Source organism: Archocentrus centrarchus, chromosome 20 (genome assembly GCF_007364275.1).
Source record: "Archocentrus centrarchus isolate MPI-CPG fArcCen1 chromosome 20, fArcCen1, whole genome shotgun sequence".
Classification (NCBI taxonomy): Eukaryota; Metazoa; Chordata; class Actinopteri; order Cichliformes; family Cichlidae; genus Archocentrus; species Archocentrus centrarchus.
In genome coordinates this window covers 14,987,096-15,010,985 of record NC_044365.1, presented here as the reverse complement: position 1 = coordinate 15,010,985, position 23,890 = coordinate 14,987,096, and the positions used below count along the sequence as shown (strand labels likewise).

Genomic DNA, 23,890 nt, shown 5'->3' with positions numbered 1-23,890 from the left:
TTGATTAGCCAGCAAGTCAACACGCCCAGTTTGTTGTTAAAGGGTGTGCCTCAGGGTTCAATTGTAGGACATTTATAATTGACCATATACATATATGATCTTTTTAGTTTAACCAGTATACTTCCAGCTATGTGATACTGATGTTCACTGTCTAGTCTTGTTTAACCCAACTTAGGGTGCTGTTAATTGTGCACAAATTTGCAAATCATGTGTCTTTCAAACAGCAATCAGATATAGGTGAAACATCTCAAATTTGAAAAGGAGATTTTTGCAATTTAAGCAGTGAGCTGAACCCTAAAACTTCTTTAAAAAGGGTCAAATCATGTACATTAGTTACCGGTAGAAACAAAGAATGGTCAAATTAGGATATTTGCCTGAAATTTATTGTTTTACGAATCTTAATTTATTTTGGAAGCTATGACCTATTTATTCGCCCGAACTGATACTCTTTCTGTTCTGTAACATGTAGCAAGCAAAATTTTCCTTCACTTCTTAGTCTTTGGTTGGCCAGGGTGTATTTCACTCCATTTCCTTCTGTCTTCATTGCTCTTCATCACCCTTTGTGCTGTGTCCTCCTGTCTTTTCCCTCTTCCTCTCCATCTGTCTGTGCAAACCTCAGCTGATTTTCGGTCTCTCGATCCATTTGCAGTCTCGGTGTGGAAAGAAAGGGAAAGGCATAGTGCAGCAGGAAGAGAACAAGACAAAGAGGACACTTGATTTGTTTCCCTTTTTAATTTCTCTGATGAGATTTTAAAAACACAGGACACAATATTGCTGCAGGCATAGATAGAGAGTCAGACAAGGCTTCCCTAATTTCCTGTTTAGGATGCATTATTTCATCTTTCCCTGTGTTCAAACTAACAAAAGGTTCTGTCATGTCATGAAATTCATCTAATTAGATCCTCGGAAAAGTCATTAGCTTTCTGTCCCAGTGATAATGATGAGGAAGAACCAAAATAAGACCCTGGCTTTTATATAATCCATGTCACTTTTGCCTATGCTTTAAATCCTTTTGGACAGTTTTGGCAGTTCATCTACCTTCTTTCATCTTTTATTTCTTCTCACCTATATTTATCTACTCTAACAGATACTAGATGACAGTATGACAGAGCCACGCTCAGCTGGAGCGCTGTCAACCACCACCTGCTAACACTTCCATTTATTTCTCTCACGCTTCAAAATAACTCAGCTTGGCCTGCATAATTTACTTTACTAATGCTGCTTTAATGTAGTTGCTTTTTGGTTTGAGAACAGGAGGTTAAAAAAAAAAAGTCGATGAATCTGCAATGACACAATAAGTATTTAATGATCATTGCTTCTAGCACTGTGCTAAAGATGATTCCTTTTTTTTTATGTGTTTCATAGGGAAGCTAATAATTGTATCCTGTTAGCATTTTCCTAATTTTAAACCCCCACATGTAGAGAATTTAATGAATATCCTGCCTTATGGCTAATTTCTTTTGTTATACAATGAGGAACATAATCACACTTAATTATCCCAGTTTTATTATGTTTATGTTTGCTGCCCGTGTCTTTTCAGCAGTCAGTTATTGCTCTATAAATGGCAGTTTTGGTGCTTTTCCAAATTAAACATGCAGTAAATGAAACGAAGGACATTTGTATTAGTGGTGTGATGAGTGTTTCTGCAAACAACACAAAATATTCACATGCTTTCACTCCTTTATCTGCACATTAGTTTGTTAGGCATGCAGTGTCATGCTGGGGTAGATTGGCTGGAAACTGACTAGCTCTGAGGTCTACCTCCGAATTTGAAGGGACATGCCAGAGGTGAAGCAGTGACTCACCTCTGATGAGTGAGAGGAGAGACTTATGTTCAAGGTCATGACTCAACAAGAGGACTGTAACTTGGTCAAATAACCAATTGGTGCTGTTTAGCTGTTTAACACTGTTAAAGAAAACATGACACACCTGAGTTGGGGAGTGGAATCAGTTGAACTGTGTCACCAGTTTTTCACATCATTATGAAATAAGCCACCTCACCTTTACACCCCCCCCCCCCCCCCCCCCTTCTGTCATGTTTTTCTGCCTCACGCACAAAGATGGTGAAACAGAGAACAGAGGAGAGACTCAAAACAGCAGTGAGGACTGTTACACTGAGCTGAAAATCCCTGACCAGCTCTGTCCACAGCAGCCAGGAAAGGCCTCATTAACATAAATGTGTGTGTGCCACTTGTGCTGACAAGTTGGCTCCCATGAACAGCAGTGGTAGCCCCGCGAACCCGAGAGAAGAGCAACCTGATGGGTTGATGAATGGGCAAGCCGCTGGTTGAGTGAACGAATGCGTTACTATCTGTGCATGTGTGACTGATGAGACATTTAACGATTCAGCTGTCTGTAATAAGAGGCTGTGAATAAATGAATTAATGAGAACTAGATTTCTTCTCAAATGTTTCATTTGCATGTATGATGAACACATGCTGTCAGACATACGAGTTTCACAGTGCAGCTCCTTCAATTTCACACAGTTTCAGAGGCAGAATAAGGTTTAGTGCCAAGTAAGTTTACACATTAAAGAACTTCATCTTGGTACGTGTGCACTTCATTGCCAATAAAGTCCATTCTTTTACAATCTACATCAGCTTTTCATCCCCTAGTCAGAGGTGTAGAAGAAACTGATGGAATTCTTGCAATTTGTTTAAGCTCTGCATGTTTTTTACCCATATACCCATCAGCTGTACACATTCATGTGCACACAAATTTTAATGCTTCACTACTTTTTCCTCTCTCTCTCTTTTTTTCTTATACAGTTGGCTTAAAGAATTAGCTGTAAAAGGAGTCACAGCTTTACGGCTCAGTTTAGCATCTGTTAGCTAATTATTTTGGTTTTAAAGACTGTATGCAACGTTCACCACGTGTTTTCACTTACACAGGCTCTCATAAACCTGCCATATACCACCTGCCCTGCATCAAATGGTAAACAAGCAAAGTTAACAATAAGCAGGTGAATATCATGAAGCATTAAGCTGCTAAAAGAAGAAATATTGGAGTTAGACGAGAAGAGGAATTCTCATATTTGTCAGGTAAATTTGAAGCTTCCTATGGCAGCTTATTGTTTTAGCCTCTGCCTAAATTAACTCATGAGCTGGTTCCAAATTGTCGCTAATCTTGCTCTGTGGTCTGTTCCACTGCCACTAAATCGCTCCCAAACAAGTAATAAAATTCTCGAAAGGGTTGCTCAAAGCCACTCCCGTAGTATTTCATCTGCCTTTTAAATCCAATATGTGCTATTTTGAGTTTGTTTATCTGTCAAACGCCAGTATGAGATATTCACTAAGCTGCTATAATTCATAATCACGAACCATTGCATAACATATCCAAATCTCTCATGCACACATGTAGTCACTGCTGATGTCAATTTTCTGTGTGTTTACTGTGTGTTTCCAGTTCATAAAGCTGATAGTGGGGATTTACTTTTAAACCTTCTCCTGCTGTTACTCTGAGCACTGACTAAAGGGAAACCTGCTGCTAGACTGTTGTTGCAGGTTCATCAGATCCAGCTTCAGTTTATTAATAACTTAGAAGACATTCAGGGCTTGCCTTTGGATTATTTGCGGTGTCATATAAAAATTATTTTCTCTCTCTACTCTCTCCTAAAGTGTGTGCTTTGTCCTCCCTACATTCTCCTTTTTCTCTTCTCTTTTCTCTCAGCCCCCAACAGCTCCCTCCCTGAGCCTGGTTCTGCTGGAGGTTTCTGCCTGATTGTTGGGGTTTTCCAATACTATAGGGTCTTTATCTTACAATATAAAGTGCCTTGAGATGACTGTCGTTGTGAATTGGAGCTATATAAAAAAACTGAATAGTCAAATAAGTAAAACTGCACAGATTTGCAGTATTATGAACTATTACTCAAACAGGAAGTGAGAGTTAAAATCAGTAGTGGTCCTCATAAGCAGTTTGATTATCTGCACTGGCTGTCCAAAGCGTTCTCATCCCAGAGAATCAAATATTATCCTTCTGTCACATTGATATGCACAAGTTGCCTTGAAGCAGCAGCCGTGATAATATGGGACAGTCGATACTGGACATGGAGATCGGAGGGACGGTGGTGGAGTAAATCAGTTTGTCAACCAGGAGACCGCAGCTCAGGACCCGTCTGCTTTTATTGATTTATTTTGTTTTCACTTGGTTTTCAGTTTCATTGTCACTCACTGCAGGTTAGATTTAGTCACTGAACAACTTGATTAGGTTTGAGTTAGGTGGGTACACGCTTAAATTACACTTAGCAAATGGTTTTAAATGTGATGCGTGTGTCCATTATGAGCATCCACATATATATGGTCATATTAATATATTTAATAGGCTTTTAAATGCTGTAAGTTAACAGTTAATATGTGGTGTGTTTTCATGTATGTGAGTTTGCGTCACAGCAGTTTATGTACTCTGTGTATTTATGTTGACTGTCATAATAGAAAATGTTATTTTTGGGACTTCCCTGCATGGTGGGAGTAATTAAATGCAAGAGGAGACCTGTGAGAACAAGAGGGCTGAAAGCCAAGCTTTGAAATCAGAGAGGGCGAACTTTCAAAGAGTTTTTAGTGTGCTCTGTACATAATATTTGATCTGATGTATTGATCAGTAGTCATAAAGGACTTGCTTGGGGATTTGATGGCTTGGAGGATGATGAAAAATGATTTTCTGTTTTTGCATCTTTACATCTCTTTAATTCTCTTTTAAAAAGTGACAGGTTTGACTGGCATTATCTGGGGATTCCTGGCCAGTGTCTGGCTCTGTCTCTCTCTCGTTCCAGTCTGATAAAGCTGGGAGTGACAGTCCAGTGAGCCGTTACCATGTAGAGCTCTGCTTTTTTCAGCTGTGCAGAAGCTTTCTTTATAAGATCTTAATTTCATGAATTATTGCATTTTTTTTACTCTTATTATGTTAATGCTAAATCTCCAAATGAGGTTGAGTTTTTTCGTGAACATTGTTGACATTTTTTTAAGGCTTTTTGGGAAATCTCTGGGGTGGAAGTAGACAAGAATGTTAATGTTAAGGAAAATACAACCTTGGCAGTGAACGTCATACACCCCCCCCCCCTTTTGTTTTTAAAAAAATGGAAAATATTACTCTAACCTGACCTCATTAATAAATCTTTTTTTTTTTTAAATCCAGACTCACAGGTGAGTGCACAAACAAACAAACATACAAACAAACAAACACACACACACACACACACACACAAACAAACAAACAAAAAAACACACAAACAAACAAACAAACAAACAAACACACAAACAAACAAACAGTTTTAACCTTAAATGAAATGGAGCCTCATTGGTCCCCAAAAAACATGAAAAAAATTAATTCAACTCATCATAGTGCAGCTCAACATCAACATCTGTCTGGAAGGTTAAAATTTGACGCAAAAAACTGTTTTGTGCTCAGAAATACCTGCATAAAAATGTGCAATTTGTTTATTAAATATTCTGCCAAGTGGATCCTGCAACTGTATCCATGTTTGAGGTGCTACAACTACAATACTGAAGACAAACTCACTCACAAGCAAAAAACAAAACAAACAAAAAAGATCTGATCACATCACAGACAATCCCAACACTGAATATCCTTATTGTACGTGCAAGTCTCTATATTTAGCATGCTAACTTGGTAACAATCTTTTCCCTCCAGGGTGCCTTTTAAGCTGATCCTCTGCTTTGTAAGCGTGGCACTTCAAAGGGAGCTGCGTCTTCCTGTTCCTGTTTAGCTCCGGTCATTCCTAACTCTGCTGGAGTAAAAATGAGCTGCCCTGTGCACGATTTTGAATCTAAAAGTCACAGGATGAAAAAGAAATGGGAGGAAGGGAAATGGAAGGTTGTCAGATGGATGCACCACTGTACTGCAGGGTATCGCTATGATATGTTAGTTTGCTTTTGTCTCTGTTTGTTTTTGTCTTTCATCTGCTTTACGTCTGCTGAAATTTCACTGAAAAATGAAGAAAACATAAGTATGAAAACCAAAAAGAAACCCAATAGCACAGACTATGCTCCAAACTTTGCTCACAACAAAAGATAATATGGATACGTGTAGATGACCCTGAGTCTGCTGCTGCTTCACATTAAAACTAAAAAAGCTGTAAAGTGAAACATGAAACACTTTTTTGAAGGAAATGTCACAGTGGAGGGAACATTGCTAATTAAGCAGTACAGCATCCACTTGTAGTGAGCAGAGCATTATTAGGTTAGTGAAAGATCATGGGCTGCTTTAATTAACGAAAAGACATTTGATTACAAATCCAAAACCAATAAATTGTGGAAGAAAATTAAGAAAATAACAGTGCATGGAGAGATGTGTTTGCTTTCACTGCCAGCGCTGCTGACTCACTGTTACGCTCCATCTGCAGCAAATGTGGAGAGATGTTTCCAGAACAGCAAGATATCATTTACAGGTCTGAGCTTTCATTGCTGTGTGCAGCTGAACAAACAAACAAACAAACAAACCAACCAACCAACCCAGGATTCTCTCATATTGAACTGGGCCTTAGCAAAGCCTAACAAGCTTATTTTTTACTTCTACTTTTACTTTTAAGCTATTTTCATTTATTACCAAAGTTTGACAGTTTTAATGTGATTCATTTGCACGAACGCAGGTAGAACTCACAATGGCCTGAACAGCTTTAAGCCACTATGTTTCAAAGCAGGCCTACATGTGATTATATCTTTTTCCTCACCTTTGCCTTATTCTAGCACCTCCACATTTGCCTAATATGCAAAACATCTGCAGTTCAAGACTGGGAATAAACAGACATTGGGAGACTTTCTTCTGGAAGGTGACCGCTACACTGTGGTGACCCCTGGTAAATAAGGGAGCAGCAACTTTTCATTGGTAGTAAAAATAATAAAGAGTAAATAGTTTTTCAGTTCTATAAATTCATAATTGGAACAAAATATTGTGTTATTGTAACACAAACTACCAAAAAAATCATAAACAGCCAGGTGTAGAATAGTCATGTGGTTAAAAAATGTAATTAATTACACCTATCAGTACTGTTGATAGGCTAATCTATACTCAGCAGGCCGTGTCACCTTCATTAGAAGGCTCAAAAACATTTTGCGACTCCATACAAATTAAAAGTCTCTTTTAATAGTAAAAATTGCTGACCTCTGTTTTAGACCTAACCAGTTACAGCACTGTGATGTTTAAGTCAAGCCTTTTGTGCACCAATCATCCACCCCAACAACTATTGGACTAAATTGATCCTAACATGAACAACAGGGCTTCTTTAAAACCTTGAAAAATCTGGTTAACAGAGTTGGTCTGCTAAATCACAGAGAGCGGTCAGATCCAAAATCTGTAAGTGCTGAAAACACTTTTAAGAAAATAAACCAAACAAGTAGTTAAGGTTGACAGAAACATGACTGACTAGATATGCAGTGCTGTATATTTAAGTGCTTATTTATTCTAATTTTGTTCTTGTTTGGTTTTCTTTGCAGTCAGTGTCGGGATGATAAGAGGACTGTCAGGTGAGAACATCCATCCATCCATCCATCCGTCCATCTGTCCATCCATCCATCCATCCCAATAACAGTAACAGCAGCACCAGGAAACAGCAAAAGCAAATAAGACAGTTGAAGTGAGACATAATGAATGTGACGTTTCTGCTGCTCCCAGAACATAAAGCAAATAAACTGAACTCATGATGGACGGCATTAATACTAAAAGAAACAGCTTCATGACAGAATATAATGAGGCAAAGCTTTCAGGAGAGACAGCTCAGAAACTTTACATGAATACAAGTCAAACAAGCATGAACATCCATCTTTATCATGTTTCATTTCAGTTATTGTTCAGTTTTTCCAAAGTCATGAACACAAAACAGGACTTTCATCTTCTGTCTTTCCTTTCAGCTTCGGACAGTTTCAGCACAGAGCCCACTCCCCAGGTGAGGAAAGTCTGCAACGAGTCCCGCCTGCAGTGGGAGGTGGAAGTCTGTGGAGAGGACTTTAAGCAGGACATGACTCACATAGATCCCCAGAACTGGTGCAACCTCACACACTTCATCAGGTACCACCGCAATTAAAGACTGACCTCTGATAGCAGATCACAATGATTAAACACACACAATGATGAATATCATGTATGCTTGAGGGCAACAAACAAATATTTTTGAATTTGTATTTCTTGATGTCACAAAGTTATCTATGCTGTAACTGATCATCTGGGCCGATTTAATTTTCTGTACTCTAATGTTAAAGCCCTATTTTTACTCCTTGTAAGTGTAAGTTCAGCTGCTGGCAAATTAACATAGAATAAATGAATTTTAGCAAATTTAAATTAATCAGATATAGAAACTTTATATTTATGTGGCCAACACATTATATAGATTAAAGCATAAATTGACAAAACTTAGTCCAAAAGCCTCTGTGACAGATGGACATAGTCACCAGGATGTCGTCCTCTGGTCCGTGAAGTCCTGTTTCTTTTGAGAAAAAAGAGGAACACTTCACACTCAAATAGTGGTGACTTGTCAGTCACAGTGTAGCCATGCCTTAAATCATACTGAGACCATAAATTCAACAGCAAGGTGTTTGCTGAAGTCATAAATGAAGTGAGCATCCATCCATTTTCTTCCTATTAACAGGGTTGCAGGGGTGGGGGGTTGGGGTCCTATCTCAGCTGGCATAGGACAAGAGGCAGGGCGCACCTATGAGCAATTTAACCCAACCCTAAGTACATGTCTTTGGACCAGGGGGAGGAAACCAGAGTACCCAGAGAAAACCCATCCAAAAACAGGGAGAACATGCAAACTGCACACAGAAATGCCCTGGCCAAGATGGAATCAAACCCAGGACTTTCTTGCTGTGAAACAGCAGTGCTTAACCAATGCACCAACATAACATGCAACATAAGTCACACAGGGTGCAGCCTTCATCACTGAGGTAAAGATAATGTCTGCGCAGCATCTGCAAAGGAATAATCACCTGCAGTTTACTGTGGTTGCAGAAAAAAAAGAAGACTAGAATCTGCCAAGATTTGAGGATATACAAAGAATTATATAAAAAGATTTGTGGGAAACTACATCTATATCAACCAATGTGTAATCAGTGAGCTGATGGTGACGATGGTGCATATCTCTGTCTGTATACATTAAATGTCTTCCAGCATTCTGCCTGCATTCTGCACAGTCTTTTGTAAAAAGTATATTGGGAATTAATTTTGACAGATAAAGTTCAGTTTTAATCACTGATCTGGTTTTGTATATTCCCCAGATGGTTTCCTCCTACTCCTCCTATATGTTTTTAAGGAGATTCAGCCCAACATGGTTGGACTAACTGTACCTGTTTGCTTGTCTCTTAATATAATGTTGTCGTGCTTTTTAGTATGAAACTGTTTCCTAATGATCCTTTCTCTGAACAGAGAAAAGCTTCCCTCTATCTAAAGAGAGAGGTCATAAATTCCTCCTGCTGGCTAAAAAAATCTCCTTTCATTAGTGCAGCCTTAATTTGACAATGAGAAAATAGCAAATGTGCTATCAGGAAACCACGCTGGAAGCTGCTTTTACAATTTATGCCTGTGGATATTTGTCATTTTGCACAAAGCAGCTGCTGATGATAAAATACATCTGGACACTGAAAAGCCACCTACATTTTGAAGCTTGGTGTGTTTATCATTTATCTTTTTCTTGAGTATTGTTCTCTTCCTGTCAGAGTGCTCCATATTTGTAACTTCAGTTGGTGGGCTGTCAGTCCTGCATGGTGCCAGTTTCCAAAAAATGCTTAGATGGACAGAAAGACTATAATCCATCTTGACCCCCTGCAGCTGGCTGAATGTCTGTGGGTAGGAAAGCAGCTGGAGGCTTGCTTCCCAAAGCTGGAGTTGCTTCTGAGCCCCGACCACCCACCTGCATCTATCTTTATCCAGCTTTTCCAACTCATTTCTTCTTCTCACCTTTGGCCTCTTGAATTCTTTTTTTTTTGTCCTTTACTACAACTGCAGAGCCAGAAGGCGCGGGAGTGAGATATTAGACTCGTTTCTTGCATAATCACGTACACATGGGAGTCCAAATGATCGTCTGAGTCACTGATATGAGGCAACGTTTCTGGGAATAAGGGCCATCACCTTTGCCAACTGGTCATTTCCTGTGTTTTTCATTTTGAATCCTTTTTTTTTCTCTTGGAAATTTTGTCAGAGCTTCCCGCTGATTTCCCAAAACAAAATGATTTTGTGCTATCTGTCGGCTCCCTGTCATGATTAGCAAATCAGTAAGGATTTGTTAAATTGTGTCCTGCTGATGACTTTTCTATATTTTCTATAATTAGACTGTTGACAGTTGGGAAAGAAATCCCCATAGATTTATTATTGGATGCCTCAGTTTGACAGTTTTGTAGCGATTTTCAGCTCTTTGTTTTGGTTTTGTTTCCCATTTTTGTTCTGCTTCACTCTCGCCTCTCTCATAAACTGCCCAGCACCAGTTAGAGAGCTGGTAACTGGTCTTAACTTGTATGCAAAATTTAGCTATTAGCAGCTAAAGAGCAAAAATCATGGCTGAAAGGCCTGTTTTCTTGTTTAGAACTGCTCTCAAGTAGCCAAAAAGATACTACAGATTTACTGGTTAAAAAAGAAACATCAGATATTTTTTACCTCTGTGAATTAATAATTTGCTCACACTGCACAGTGGAGATGAAGTGCTGCTGACTTCATAGCTGGGGGATAGAAGGACTGATCTGAGGATCTCCCCAGTCCCACTGACAGAGTCTGGGGACAAAGGGGTTGATTTGTCCAGTTAAACAACTGCTTGGTGAAAGGACCACTGGGCTGGAGTTTCCCTGATTTTCTCAAGGTGGAAGTTTGCCCAACCAGTCTGCATGTGTTATTTGGACTTGGAGAAGATATTCCTTGGGGCATCCTGTCACAGGTACTTCAGAAGTATGGGGTCCCTGTTCAGCTGTAGTGAGAGCTTGGTTTGAATTTCTAGCAGTAAGTTGGACTCTGTCAGGGCTGCCCTTTGTCATGGATTTTGTTCACAACTTTTATGGATAAAATTTCTCGCTGCCTCTGAGTAGTGGAGGTTCTCTAGTTTGGTGGTCTCAGGATTTCTTCTCTGCTTTTTGCAAATGATGGTTTTGTTGTTGCCCATTTGGTGTTGGGAATGAGTAGAGGAGTTTAAGTATCTCAGGGTATCATTTGTAAGTGTGGGAAGAAGGGAGCGAGTGACTTGCAGGTGGATTAGTGCAGCGTCTGCAGTAATGTGCATGTTGTGCTGATCTGTAGCGGTAAAGAGAGCGCTGAGTACAAAAGCTGTCAGTTTAACGCTTGATCTACAGCCCTACCTTCACTGTTGGCCAGCTGTGGGTAGTTAGCAAAAGAAGGAGATCAGGGATACAAGCAGCAGAAATGAGATTCCTCTGATGGGTGCCTGGGCTCTTCCTTAGAAATTTTGGGAGGAGCTTGGTCATTTATGTGGTATTGCTGCTTCTCCTCCACATCATAAAAAGCCAGATGAGGTGCTTCGGGCATTTGACCAGATTGCCTCCTAGATAAAGTGTTCTAGGCATGTACTCCCAGAAGGAGCCCCGGGGCAGACATAGGACAAGCAGCTGGAGAGATAATATCTTTCAGCTGCTTGGGAATACCTTGGAGTCCCCCTCCCCCCAGAAGCTGACAGCTCCCCTGGCTCAGTGTCAAGACCCTCTGACCAATTTCACTATGAAAACTCATGACTGTGAACCAGACACAATAAGATTAGGATGGGAAACTATCCAGAATCATTCTTTAAAGGTTATAAGCAGTTTGTGTGTTTTTGATCAGCTGACTTTCACTTGATATCTCTGTATTAAAAAGACTGCTGAATCAAGCCTACTGCAAATAGTTAAGGGTTTTTTGGGGATCCTTTCAAGTGGTGTTTTAGACTACCTGAAATGCAGGATGGGTGGCATAATGTCTGGGCTCTGCTTCTTTTGTTCACCCTCTGCAGTTCTAGTCAAACTCACTTAAGCTGTAGGATGTAGAAATGAATTGTTTTTAAGAGTCTAAGCCACTTTAAGCCTAAATCTGATCTGCCAATGATGTCTGACATACAAGAATGATTGAGAGATGACACAGCTTTGCCTTACTTTGCCTTTCCATAATCATATTCTGTGCACGTCCATATTTTTCTGAGAAAATCCATTCGGGAGTCGTGTGTACAGCAGTTAATTTTCATGACAGTGAAGGATACGATGACTTTCTCAGAAGCAGCTCACTTTGGAGCCTGGAAGTAGGTGATAAGAATGTGAGAGTGAAAGCGAGAGAGGGAGCGCACAAGAGGAACCAGAAAGCGGTTAGAAGGATTGGACTTGGAGAGCGAGGGGCTTCGTGTTTAAACAAGCAGCGACCCCTGCAGAGCTTCCTCCATTTGACAAATGAGCCATGCCTCTCTGCAGTGATTGCTGCTGGACACTCATTCAGCCAACACAACTGTTATTGTTTGAAATGAGACGGTACGAGCTTGTCAGGTCGCAGAGAAGGGCATGGGCAGACCACTGAGAGGCTGCGTGTGCTGTGTGTGCATTTATGCACTTCAATCATTTGCTTCTAATAACATATTGATTTTCTACCCTGAGCAGTTTACAGCTCCAGGAGAAGCCATAAGGCTTAATGTTGTGCACACAGGAACAGGAGAACAGTGGTGGTGGTCTGGACATTTAATAATGAATTCACTATTGTCGTTGGTCTCTGTGTGGAACAGATGCTGCTCTGAAGTCATCAGAGGTTTTTCCTGCTGCAGCTAATGATAAGCAATTGACCATTTAGATGAGTGAACCTTATTTTAAGTGGATTATATAGTCATAACACACGACTAACACCAACAGCTGTGAGCCTTGTGGACAGTGAAGAGAGAGGCCTGGTAACAGTTAAAAATCACTTGAGGTCTACAAAAAGATGAACCTGTTTAAATATTGTTATAGTACGACTCCCCTTTGAGTAAAGATGCGCTTAAGTTACAAAATGTAAGTCCAAGTCAAATGTCAAGTTGTGTTAGGACAGAAGCAAAACAAATTTTCTAACATCTGCCATGAGTTTGAGAGGTGAAAAAGCATCAGCTGTACACTTCAAAGGGGGCTCACTGATGAGCTAAATGGCTCTTTTTTAGGTGTAGGTGGGGGTGGCAGTTCATCTCCACCTCTCTGTGGTTAGGCAGGGTGGTGCTGGAAAAAGAAGAGCAGCCTCTCTTGTACTTTGCTAAGATGAACAACGTGGTTTTTACAGCATTGAATGATGTAACTGTCATTTTTATATTGTTGGCTTTTCCTTCCCCTACTTTCTTTTGTGATGATTTGATGGCATCTAGCTGAACAAAATGAACAATCCCATTGTTTCACTAGCACGTTAAGTTCTTGCTTCATTAAATAAAAAACCACCTTATCACTTGTGTGAACTACAGCTATTCACCACTCAGCGTTAAAAATGTGATCACTTATCAGCATTAAATAATTGTACAGCACAATATCTAAGTATGACGCAGTCACCCATTTTTAATGACAGTCTTTGCATCCATCACAGCACTCAAATAACAAAACGTGCTCTTGATTAATTTGTAACTGACTTTATTATAAAAATCAAGAATTGCGGCTTTAGGTTAGCACTAAGAAGCTAGCAGAGGCTATTTACACTATGTAGTCTAGATGGCTTTCCTAATGCATTTTATCAGAGGTTAAAGGAAAAGCTTCTGACTGCATTTCTGGCCATGTATGATTAACTCTATTCAAAGTAAATGCTTTAACCAGCTTTGAGGTATGTAGTGAAAACCTCCCAACTGACTGCAGTTTTTGTATTTTTGTATCAAGCTAATAGCTGCTATTAGCTTGATACAAAAATACTCTGCAGGACTTTGGCTAGAAGAATAATACCTTTCATTTTATTAAAATGACTTTGCAAAAAATGAGACATTAATTTCCCAAAGTTGCCCTGAATACATTATATGGAAAATGTATTTTTCCACATAAATGGTGAAGGTCAACTTTATTTGTTTAGTGAGGTATTGTTAACATATTCAAAAGATTGATCCTTCATGGAGCCAGAGGGATGGGGGAATTTACATTAAGGAAAGTGTTTATGAAGCAGAGAAATGTCTCTTTATAAGGCCCAGACCCATTCTTTGGGGAAAAAAGTTATTACAGAACTGGTTAATGGGAATCTGTTTCACATCTGGCAGGTTAATTCAAGTGTTTCCTAATGCTCCAAATATCCTAATGCTCCAGACTTTGACTAGGCCACTCCAAAGCCTTCATTTATTTATTTATTTTATTTTTAGCCATTCAGAGGTTCACTTGCTGGTGTGTTTCAGATCACTGTACTGCTGTATAACCCAAGTGTGCTTGAACAGGAATTGATGGACGGAGCTTCTCCTTCAGGATTTTCTGGTAGAGCAGAATTCATGGTTCCATATCCTCTCCCATAGATGCCATTTTTGCTCAGGCTCGTTCTTATTGTTGCTTCATGAGGGCTGCAGTTCTGGATGTCTCAAATGAGTTGTCGTGAACTCTTGGAATAATTTTGGTCGCCGGCCACTCCTGGGAAGTTTCACTGTTGTTCCAAGTTTTCTCCAATTGGGGATAATGACTCTCACTGTGGTTCACCGTGGTTCCAATGCTTTAGAAATGGCTTTGTAACTCTTTCTAGACTGTTAGATATCAGTGACTTTGTTTCTCAGTTGTTTCTTTACTTCATGGCATGATGTGCTGCTTTTTTGAGATCTTTTAGCCTGCTTCACTTTGTCAGACAGGTTCTATTTAAGTGTTTTCTTGATACAGCAGGTCTGGCATTAATCAGACCTGGGTGTGGCTCATGAACTTGAACTCAGTTTTCCAACAAAACGTGGTTAATCACACATAGTTATTCACATAAGGCCAAACAAATGAAATTAACTGCAACTGCAAAAACTGCATTTTGCTTTTACTCAGGTTAGCTTTGACTATGATTAAAATTTGTTTGATGATCTTAAACATGTAAGTGTGACAAATATGCAACAACAACAACAACAACAAAAAAGAAGTCAGGCTAAATACTTTTTCACAGCACTCTATAAGCCCTGTAATTGGAAAGCTGTGTGAGTGAAACTGTGTTTATTGAAGACTTTGCAGTAACCCTGCAGCATTCACTGCTCACTTTGGATTTTTAGAAGCCAGAATAATAATTGCTCTATTACAGAAGACACACCTTCTATTGTGTCAAAGAACTGGCAGCCTGTCTATCTTAGGAGAAGCTAGTTTCTCCTAATGATTTAATGATTTTCCAGTAACTTTCCATTTTACAACATCAGCTAGTTGATGTTGTAAAATGGAAAGTTATTGGAAAATCATTAATTCTGTAATGGTTTTAAACTCACTGGAAAGTGTGTTTTTCCTTTCCTGGGACTGGGGATAATATACACACTGCATCATTAGGCACGCATCAAATAATTAAATATATTGAAAAACCCTGTAACAGCGTTTAGAAATGTGAATATGAAGAATCTCCCTACTATTAAACAGATATTACAACTTATTGTCTTTCAGAGCTAAACATCCAAATGAATTTACGAGTCTGGATTTCACTCTGGGCTTAATAATATCTCAGGGGAAGGAATGGAACAACAGAGTTTATGTGTTGTTCAGTATCTGTCTGCAATCTCAAAACCTTTATGTGCATCATTGCATACAAGTGTGTATGAATATGCAATCAACATACATTCACGTTTCTGTCTGGTCCTCTCGGCAGTTATATAATCAGTGGGACATCAGCTGTGAATCAGATCAAGCAATTTTTTTTTTTCTACCCTCCCAACTGATTATTCCATGTGGACGAGAGTTTGAAAGCATGCTAGTTGCATTACATCTGGGAAACAGTTTCAAAAGTCTGCTGTTCCCTACAGTTTCACATGCTGCATATTCTGCCTGATAGCTCTCTGTCCTTTTATTTTCTCCAGCCATCAAAGCATTTTCTGTGCCATCACATTCTCAGCGTCTTCTGCCAGTGGTGTAAACCACTGCATCAGTTTGTAAGCCTTAATGACTCCCAGTATCTTACCACATCGAAATAATTACATTTGCTAAAGCATTTGTAAGTTTGACCTATAACATATGAGCTTATGCCCCTTCAATTACATACTACAACTGAGTTCAGATTTGACAGGGCACTCGTCTTATCTGACATTTGATGCCTTCTTGCCCTGCATGCAGTGCACTATATACACAGTGTAAACACACAGACAGCAAGGCTTATTTGATTCGCGGCATTTAAGCAAAGGACATTCAAAACAATGGCTGCAGCTTGACTGCAGAAACGAACTTATATGCGCTACAAAGAGGGCAGCAGGTTGAAGCAGTCTAATATACTAGATAACATAATAATGAGCTCTTGTTTCTGCTCATGGTGGCTGTCTTCTGGCTATGTGGTAAATATGCATAACAGTTTTACATAATGGCATAGATGTTACCTTGTATTTCAAAGATTGGCTGTCAGCACTGATGTTGATGTGTTTCAGTTATATCAGTGCATTTTCATCACGCACAAAGGTTATGTGATTGTTTTGGTTTTTATTTTGCCTCTCATGCAACTTCTCTCACCATCTGATAGGCTCAGCTGTAATATTCTCCTAAATCAATAGTAAAATAAGAATAAATCAAAGAAAGGCAATGTCCATTTACATAACATAAAGTAAATACAGGAAATACAGCAAAACTAAACTTTAAAACTACATAACAAAACCTGTAACTCTTCTGGCAAAACCAAACAACTGCATCAACACCACACACATGCACACATGCACTACTAAGCATTCATTGGGCACAACATGACAAAATGCAAAAACACAACATTCAGGGCAAAATTCATAGAACTTTATGCAGTCCTTTGAAAAGCTAAGTTCACCCATACTGGTTCTGTTGGAAACAACTTATCATCAGCAAGTGTGAGCACCTCTATAAAAGCTGAAGTTTTAGCAGTTTGCTGGTCTGGAGCATCCAGGTGTGTGTTAAGACAATGCCACAATCTTCCCAGGAGTGTCTCAGCAAATTCAGCCAAAGGTCAGACCATGCAATGCTCAGAGAAACTGCAAAAAACCCCCAAGAGTTACATCTCTGAGTCTAAAGGTCTCAGCATGTTAAATGTTAAAGTTCATGACTGTACACTTAGAAAAAGACTGAAGGAGTATGGCTTGCTTGGAAGGGCTGCCAGGAGAAGGTCTCTTCTCTCTATAAAGAACATAGCAGCATGGTTTAGGTTTGCCAAGTTGTATCTGAACAAACCACAAGACTTCTGGATGACCTTTGGACAGACAAGACGAAAGTGGAGATGTTTGGGTGTGATGCTCAGCACGACATTTGGTGGAAACCAAACACAGCCTATCAGCATAAAAACCTTGTATCAACTGTCAAGTACAGTGGTGGAAGGGTGATGATTTGGGATTGTTTTGCAGCCACAGGACCCAGGTGCCTTTCAGTCACTGAGCTGACCATGAACTCCTCTGTATACGAAAGTATTCTAGAGTCAAATGTGAGGCCAACAGTCTGACAGCTAAAGCTTGGCCCAAAGTGATCCCAAGCACAGCAGCAAATCTACAACAGAATGGCTGAAAAAGAAAATAATCAAGGTATTGCAGTGACTCAGTCAGAGTCCAGACCTCAAACTGATTGAAATGCTGTGGTGGGACCTTACAAGAGCTGTGTTTAAAAGAATGTCCACAAACCTTAATGAATTAAAGAAATGTTATAAAGAAGAGTGGACCAAAATTTCTCCACAGCAATGTGAAAGACTCAAAGTCATACAGAAAGCCACAACTAAAGGTGGCTCTACAAGCTACTGAGTCATGCAGTTTGCTTGGTATTTCACAGGATTGCATAAAGTCCTGTACATCACGAAAACAAGGTTTTGCAATTTTATGAAAAGCACAGAAACATACATGCAGTATAGAGTATATGCACACGATGGTGGCCACAGAGAACCAGAGGACACTGGGTTTTAACCTTCACCCTGCTTCCCTAATGGCAGTATGAAAATGTTTATGTTTCATATGTACTGTATGTCTGATAAGTTTATAATAAGATGTAATATAAAGATTCCCAAAAAAATGTGTAAAAATCGCAGTATGTTAGCAAAGAAACATGTCAAAGTGGCCACTTTCATGAGCAGATTCGCACCCAAAATGTTGCCCTGACTGTAATTGCCACCGCGGCCTCTACATTTCACAAGTCAGAAAGAGTTTGAAAGTAAGGAGAAAACAAAAAAGTTGCAAAAAACAAACAACCAAACAAAAATTCATCGCCAAGTCACCAAGATTCTGATTCCATATTAAGCCCATGATTAAATATGACCTTAATATGGTGGGTAATTAGTGGGGGAATTTCATGATCGAGCTCACAGATGACCTGTGCAGTTATTACATATTATTAGAATTCCCCAGGCTATACTAGTGCTAATATGGCATAAGATGACATTCATTAAGGCATTATACACTTTTTCTTTCATCTGAACAAAGAAGGAGTTCAAAAATGACAAATAACAAGGTTTTCTGGAGTACAGTTATAAGTGGCATCAACTAGGATGCAAAAATATCAAGCTGTTTGCAGCACTGCTGTAGCTAATGACATGACAGCTCACAGTTGCCAGTAGAGTATTTTAAGAATGCTTCAGAACCTCACAATAGTGCTCGCTTCACTGAACAGTAACACAATCCATTTTACCAGCCATGCCTTTACTGTAATAGCATACACTGTCAGATCCTTGTAACTCAAACATCAGCTCAGCTTCAGCTTTGCAGCCTGTGTGAAAATGTTAACCTGCTGAAAATACCAGCAGCTCCAGGTTGTCACGAGAAAAGGAGCTGGACCTCTTTGATAGAAAATGCAGGAGAAAGAGGGATTAGAAGTGGCTCAGTGAATTCATCAAAGCAGAGGTCTGAGTTGAAAAAGTTCCAGCAAAACTGTGAATGATCCTGCTGAAATAGAGATGGTAGTGGGCCAGAAAAAGCAGTGTATTCCCAATCACCATGATGGATTATGTACCAAATTGCTGATGGTCAGGTTATTACTAGCTAAACCACAGAAGGGTTTAAATGCCGGTGTGCTCCTCAGAGGAACAGCTGTAGAATAGGTAATGCATTTTTGAGTTAGGGTAGGATTGGAAGCCATGCACCTCCACCTGTGTTATGTATTTTAATGTTTTCATGCTTAGGACTGTGGCCACATGTAAAATGAATGCTAAAACAGAATGCACATAAAATAAAAGAGCTGCTTTATGACTTTCTCCTACTCTTTTATGTCTCCTTCGCCTGTCTTTCTCCTCAGCGAGTACCACCTCTTCACCCTCTGCACAGAGACCAAGTCCCACATTGTCGACTGCTACTGGCCCAATCCGCTGGTGGAGCGCTACATCATCCGCATACACAAGCACTTTTTTTCCAACTGCACCATAGAGCAGAAGGTGTGGGTCGATCCCCCGGATGACACACTCACCATCCTCATCCTTATCCCCGTTTTCCTCACCTTGGCCATGATTGGCCTGGTGGTCTGGTGCAGCAAGCGGAGTGACATCCTGGCTTAGGTCACGACAATGGAAGAGATGGGAGTAATGGACTGAATTCAAGGTCCCAGTCTCTTCACCAAGTAAATACTGTACACAACAAAGGAGTGCACAAAGTATTGTTTCTGTTGGTCAAATTATCCTGTAAGCGCCACCACAAACCACCTCAACTTGTTGTAGGAATGAAGAATCCAATTTTTTATATTTTTTTATATTATGTGTAAATTTTTCACATTTTGGATCAACTCTTATTAAACTGTTCAACATCAGATGTGTTCATGTAGAGTAGAAGGTTAGGGAGATACTCATGTCTGTATGCTAAATTGAGATTGAAGCTGGTTAACTGGTTAAACAGTGGAAATAGCTAGCATGGTTGGAAAAAAAAAATCCATTTTGAACACATAATATATTATGAAGTTAAACCGAATAAAACCACAACTTTGATACTGGAGTTTGCCTGGATTAAACAAATGTGTGAGGTTGTGAGTGTTAAATGGCCTCACTAGTGCAGTTCTTGGGCAGATCCATGCTAAGAGTTGTGGCTGTAGCTTTTTAATCTAAGGTAGACAACAGATCAAATTCTTGACAAGGAAGTAAATAAACATTTCCCAAAATGTTGAACTGTTCCCTTGAGATGCCAAGGATTTTGGTTGTTTATTTTTCATGATTTATTTGGGTAATTTGACCAGCGGGAAAAATGACCAAATCTTGGATGCATACTTAAACCTCATGGATCCAGACTTTTGATCTTGTCACAGCACTGTATCACTGTTGAAGCCCAAAGTACCCAACAAGCATCAAAGTCAGTGACTGACCTCTGACCTGGTGGGATATAAGACTCCCCAAGGACATGGCTGTTAAATATACAGTATTAACATGATACTGTGTGATTTCTTGGAAGAGTTAAAAAGGAAGCAGACTGGACTGCTGCTTCAAGAAATATGAAGTTTTGGCTTGTTGTTGAGTAACTGAATGGACTTTAACCACTGGAAAGGATACACTGCCCAAAGACAAGGCAACACTGTGGGACTTGAATTTCTTGTGTGACTACCTGAGCCCCAACAAACTGTTTTAAAACAGTGTAACTTATCAGATACTGTTGAATAAAATACTGTTATTACTCCCAAAAATGGGTTCTCAATGGAAACAGCAGTTATGGACTGACATTGAGACCTCATACTGTACAGTTATGCTCTCTGCTTGTGCTCTCTACTGTATGTGCATTGCCTCTCCAATGTTGCTCAGACTGGTGAAAATTGAATTCCTTTGGAGAGAATTTTAATTTAATGTGCCTGCTTCATCGGATTTTTGAACAGTCCCCACCAGCCTCGAGCCAAATTGAGCTAAACACTGCTTATTATAATTTTCTTCAAAGCGGCATCTCTTTGTCGGTACTTACACACTGTGTCTCACTGAAACTGTTGTTTGTGGAAACTGAAACCTCCCTTGATTAAATCTCAATTGGTTGCTCATTTATTATGAGAAAACTTTTGTAATTTTTGTGCTAGAATAGGTGTTCATGATGTGCGAACCCAGAGGCATACTGTATACTGTCTGTTGCTTTTTGTTTATTGACTGCTAAACAAGCCTGTCTTTGAAGTCTTTAGTCGCTAAATATACAATGTGTAAAGTGTAGACCTATTTATTGATTTGTCTAGAAGAAATCATGCCTAAATACATTTAAACAACAACAAAACCCAGTGGAATTATCTAAGTAGATTTCTCAGAAGTCTCAGTTTCTTCTGTACATTCTCTATTTACCTCTCTTTAAAGTAGGGTAAGCAAGCTATCCAAATCAAGTAAACTCCCTTCCCTTTAAGAACCATGACTAAATCTTCTCACTGTAATTTCCCTCGGAGGACTTTTTTTTTTTTTTACTGTGTTTAATATTCTTTATCCTTTTACCTTCATGTGCTCATTTTGTTAAGGTCCACATACATTTTCTCCTGTGAAATAAATCCATCTTGAGTTTCACCAATCTGAAGATGCCCAGAGGCTGCTCCACTCATCTGTGTGGCTCCAGATTCCAAATAAAATCTGCCTTGGTTATCTAATGCCTCTTTGTGTGTGTGTGTGTGTGTGTGTGTGTGTGTGTGTGTGTGTGTGCGTGTGTGATCTCTCATCTGAACGTTTGGTAAATGTGTGTATGACTGAACATCCATCACTGTCAAATAGAAATGCAACTGATCCTGAAGGGGAATGTTAATTTTATCATTAACGGATATGTTCCCTCAATTATTGACTCCACATACTGTTTAAAATGTTTTTTCCCAATATTTTTAGTGTTATTACAATTGTAGATGCTCATTATAAACATGGCCAAAGTTTAAAATAAGGAGGTCAGCATATGTAGAAGTAATGCCTATGAGCTCAGGATTCAGACTGCTTTAAGTGTTCTGTTTCAGGCAGTTTTTTTCTACTCCCTGTTCTGTATGGCATCATAGACAAATAATATTCCATAGTATAGCACAGAGCTCTGGCTATGAGCACAGAAACACCACCTATCTGCTGTTTATGTCTTCTGTCTGTGAGCCAGTCAGAAGAAACCTGGCTTTAAATGACTGTTTAAGGATGAACTGAACGACTTCACTGAGGCGCAGTGTAAGATCAGTAAGGATTATTTTGAACTGTGACTCATGCAAAGTAATTCTATTAGAGTCCATGAATAAAAATATTGAGCTGGAAATAAGGATAAAGGGTCCATTTTAAGGTCAATAACCAAATTCCAGTAAAAAGCATGAACTGTGGATGCTGTCTCAGTTTGCTGTGCCAAATTATGATCACTGTGGTATTTGAATATACACTGAGCTGGAGAACAGACCACAGAAAAACTGACATGAATATCCTGAGCTGCTGACACATCCAATCTCTGATCTATCCAAAGTGCACTAAGCCATAGAGGCATGAAATTAAGTTTTTCTCAAACTTTATTAGGCCATGTACATTAACTAGAGTGTGCAGTGGCATTACCATTGGAAAGGTTTTGGACTCACAACTGCTAAGACAAACACACTTTTAAAATGAAAGCGATTTCACTGTTTCTGATTAAAATTGTGAGATATTGACAAACCACATAAACCATCCATCCATCCATTCATCCATCCATCTTCATAACCACTCATCCAACTCAATGTAGTGGACAAATAAACCACTAGTGAACTATGACATGTAAGTTCATGTTGTTGGCTAATAAACAGGAGCGCTCTATATATATATATAGCTACCGTGAGGTTTTTGCAGCTGTTGTATTTTTTAAACATTCTTACCAGCTTTTATTCAAACCAGGAAATGAGCAAAGAAAGTATAAAAGATGGATGTAGCTACCCTGAGGCCCCTGAATTTCCATTCTGAACGAGCATTTGAGAAGTGGCAGGTCTGACTGCAAACTCACGCTTAGTGACTCAGCTACTGACCATGTGGCATGTGATAATCTTCCATTTTGAAACACAGTTTGATCATGTTTTACAAAATAGACCTAATTTTTTATTCATTATAATCCAAAAATGAGTGACTAAGCCCAATGAGGGTTCTGGGTCACCTGGTCCAGCCTTAACAATTAGAGTCATATAAAAGGAAAGTTTTAAGCCTAATCTTGAAAATGGAGAGGCTGTCTGTCTCCTGAATCCAAACTGGGAGCTGGTTCCACAAAAGAGGGGAAGAGGGGCCAGAAAACTGAAGGCTCTGGCTCCCGTTATACTTTTAAACACCCCAGGAACCACAAGTAATCCTTCGGTCAGAGTGAAGTGCTCTATTGGGGTGATATGGTACTATGTGGTCTTTAAGATAAGATGGGGCCTGATTATTTCAGGCCTTGTATGTGAGAAGAAGTATTTTAAATTCTTGATTTAACAGGGAGCCAATGAAGAGAAGCCAATATGGGAGAAATATACTTTCTCTTTCTTGTCCGTGTCAGTACTCTTGCTGAAGCCTTTTGGATCAACTGAAGGCTTTTCAAGGAACTTTTAGAACAACCTATTCATTATGAATTAAAATAGTTCAGCCTAGAAGTGATAAAATGCATGAATTAGCTTTTCAGCATCACTCTCAGACAGGATGTTTCTAATTTCAGATATTGTGCAAATGCAAAAAAGCATATAGCTACATATTTGCTTCATATGTGCACTGAAGCCTGTGAGAAGTCTTGGAGTCATTTCTTCAGTGCACATATGAAGCAAATATGTAGCTATATGCTTTTTTGCAATTTCCCCTGGCAACCTTACCCAAACTATTTGTTCAGTCTTTTTCTAATTATACTATCATGAACTTTAACATTTACTATTCACTATATGAGGCCTGTAGACTCTGACATGTAGCTCTTGGGTTTTTTGACATTTCTCTGAGCAGTGCACAGTCTGACCTTTGGGTGAATTTGCTGGGATGTCCACTTCTGGGAAGA

General features: G+C 39.4%; 1 protein-coding gene across 2 annotated transcripts in view; it reads left to right on the top strand.

The window, feature by feature from the left end:
* Positions 1-21,530, top strand: part of LOC115799990 (receptor activity-modifying protein 3) — a 32,983-nt gene extending 11,453 nt beyond the window's left edge. For both annotated transcript variants that reach the window (XM_030757302.1, XM_030757303.1), the window contains exons 2-4: positions 7,449-7,478; positions 7,863-8,019; positions 19,260-21,530. In XM_030757302.1, coding sequence (XP_030613162.1) covers positions 7,449-7,478; positions 7,863-8,019; positions 19,260-19,515 — 443 coding nt within the window. In that variant the 3' untranslated portion in view covers positions 19,516-21,530. The remainder of the gene's footprint in view (positions 1-7,448; positions 7,479-7,862; positions 8,020-19,259) is intronic.
* The last annotated feature ends 2,360 nt before the right edge of the window (positions 21,531-23,890 follow it).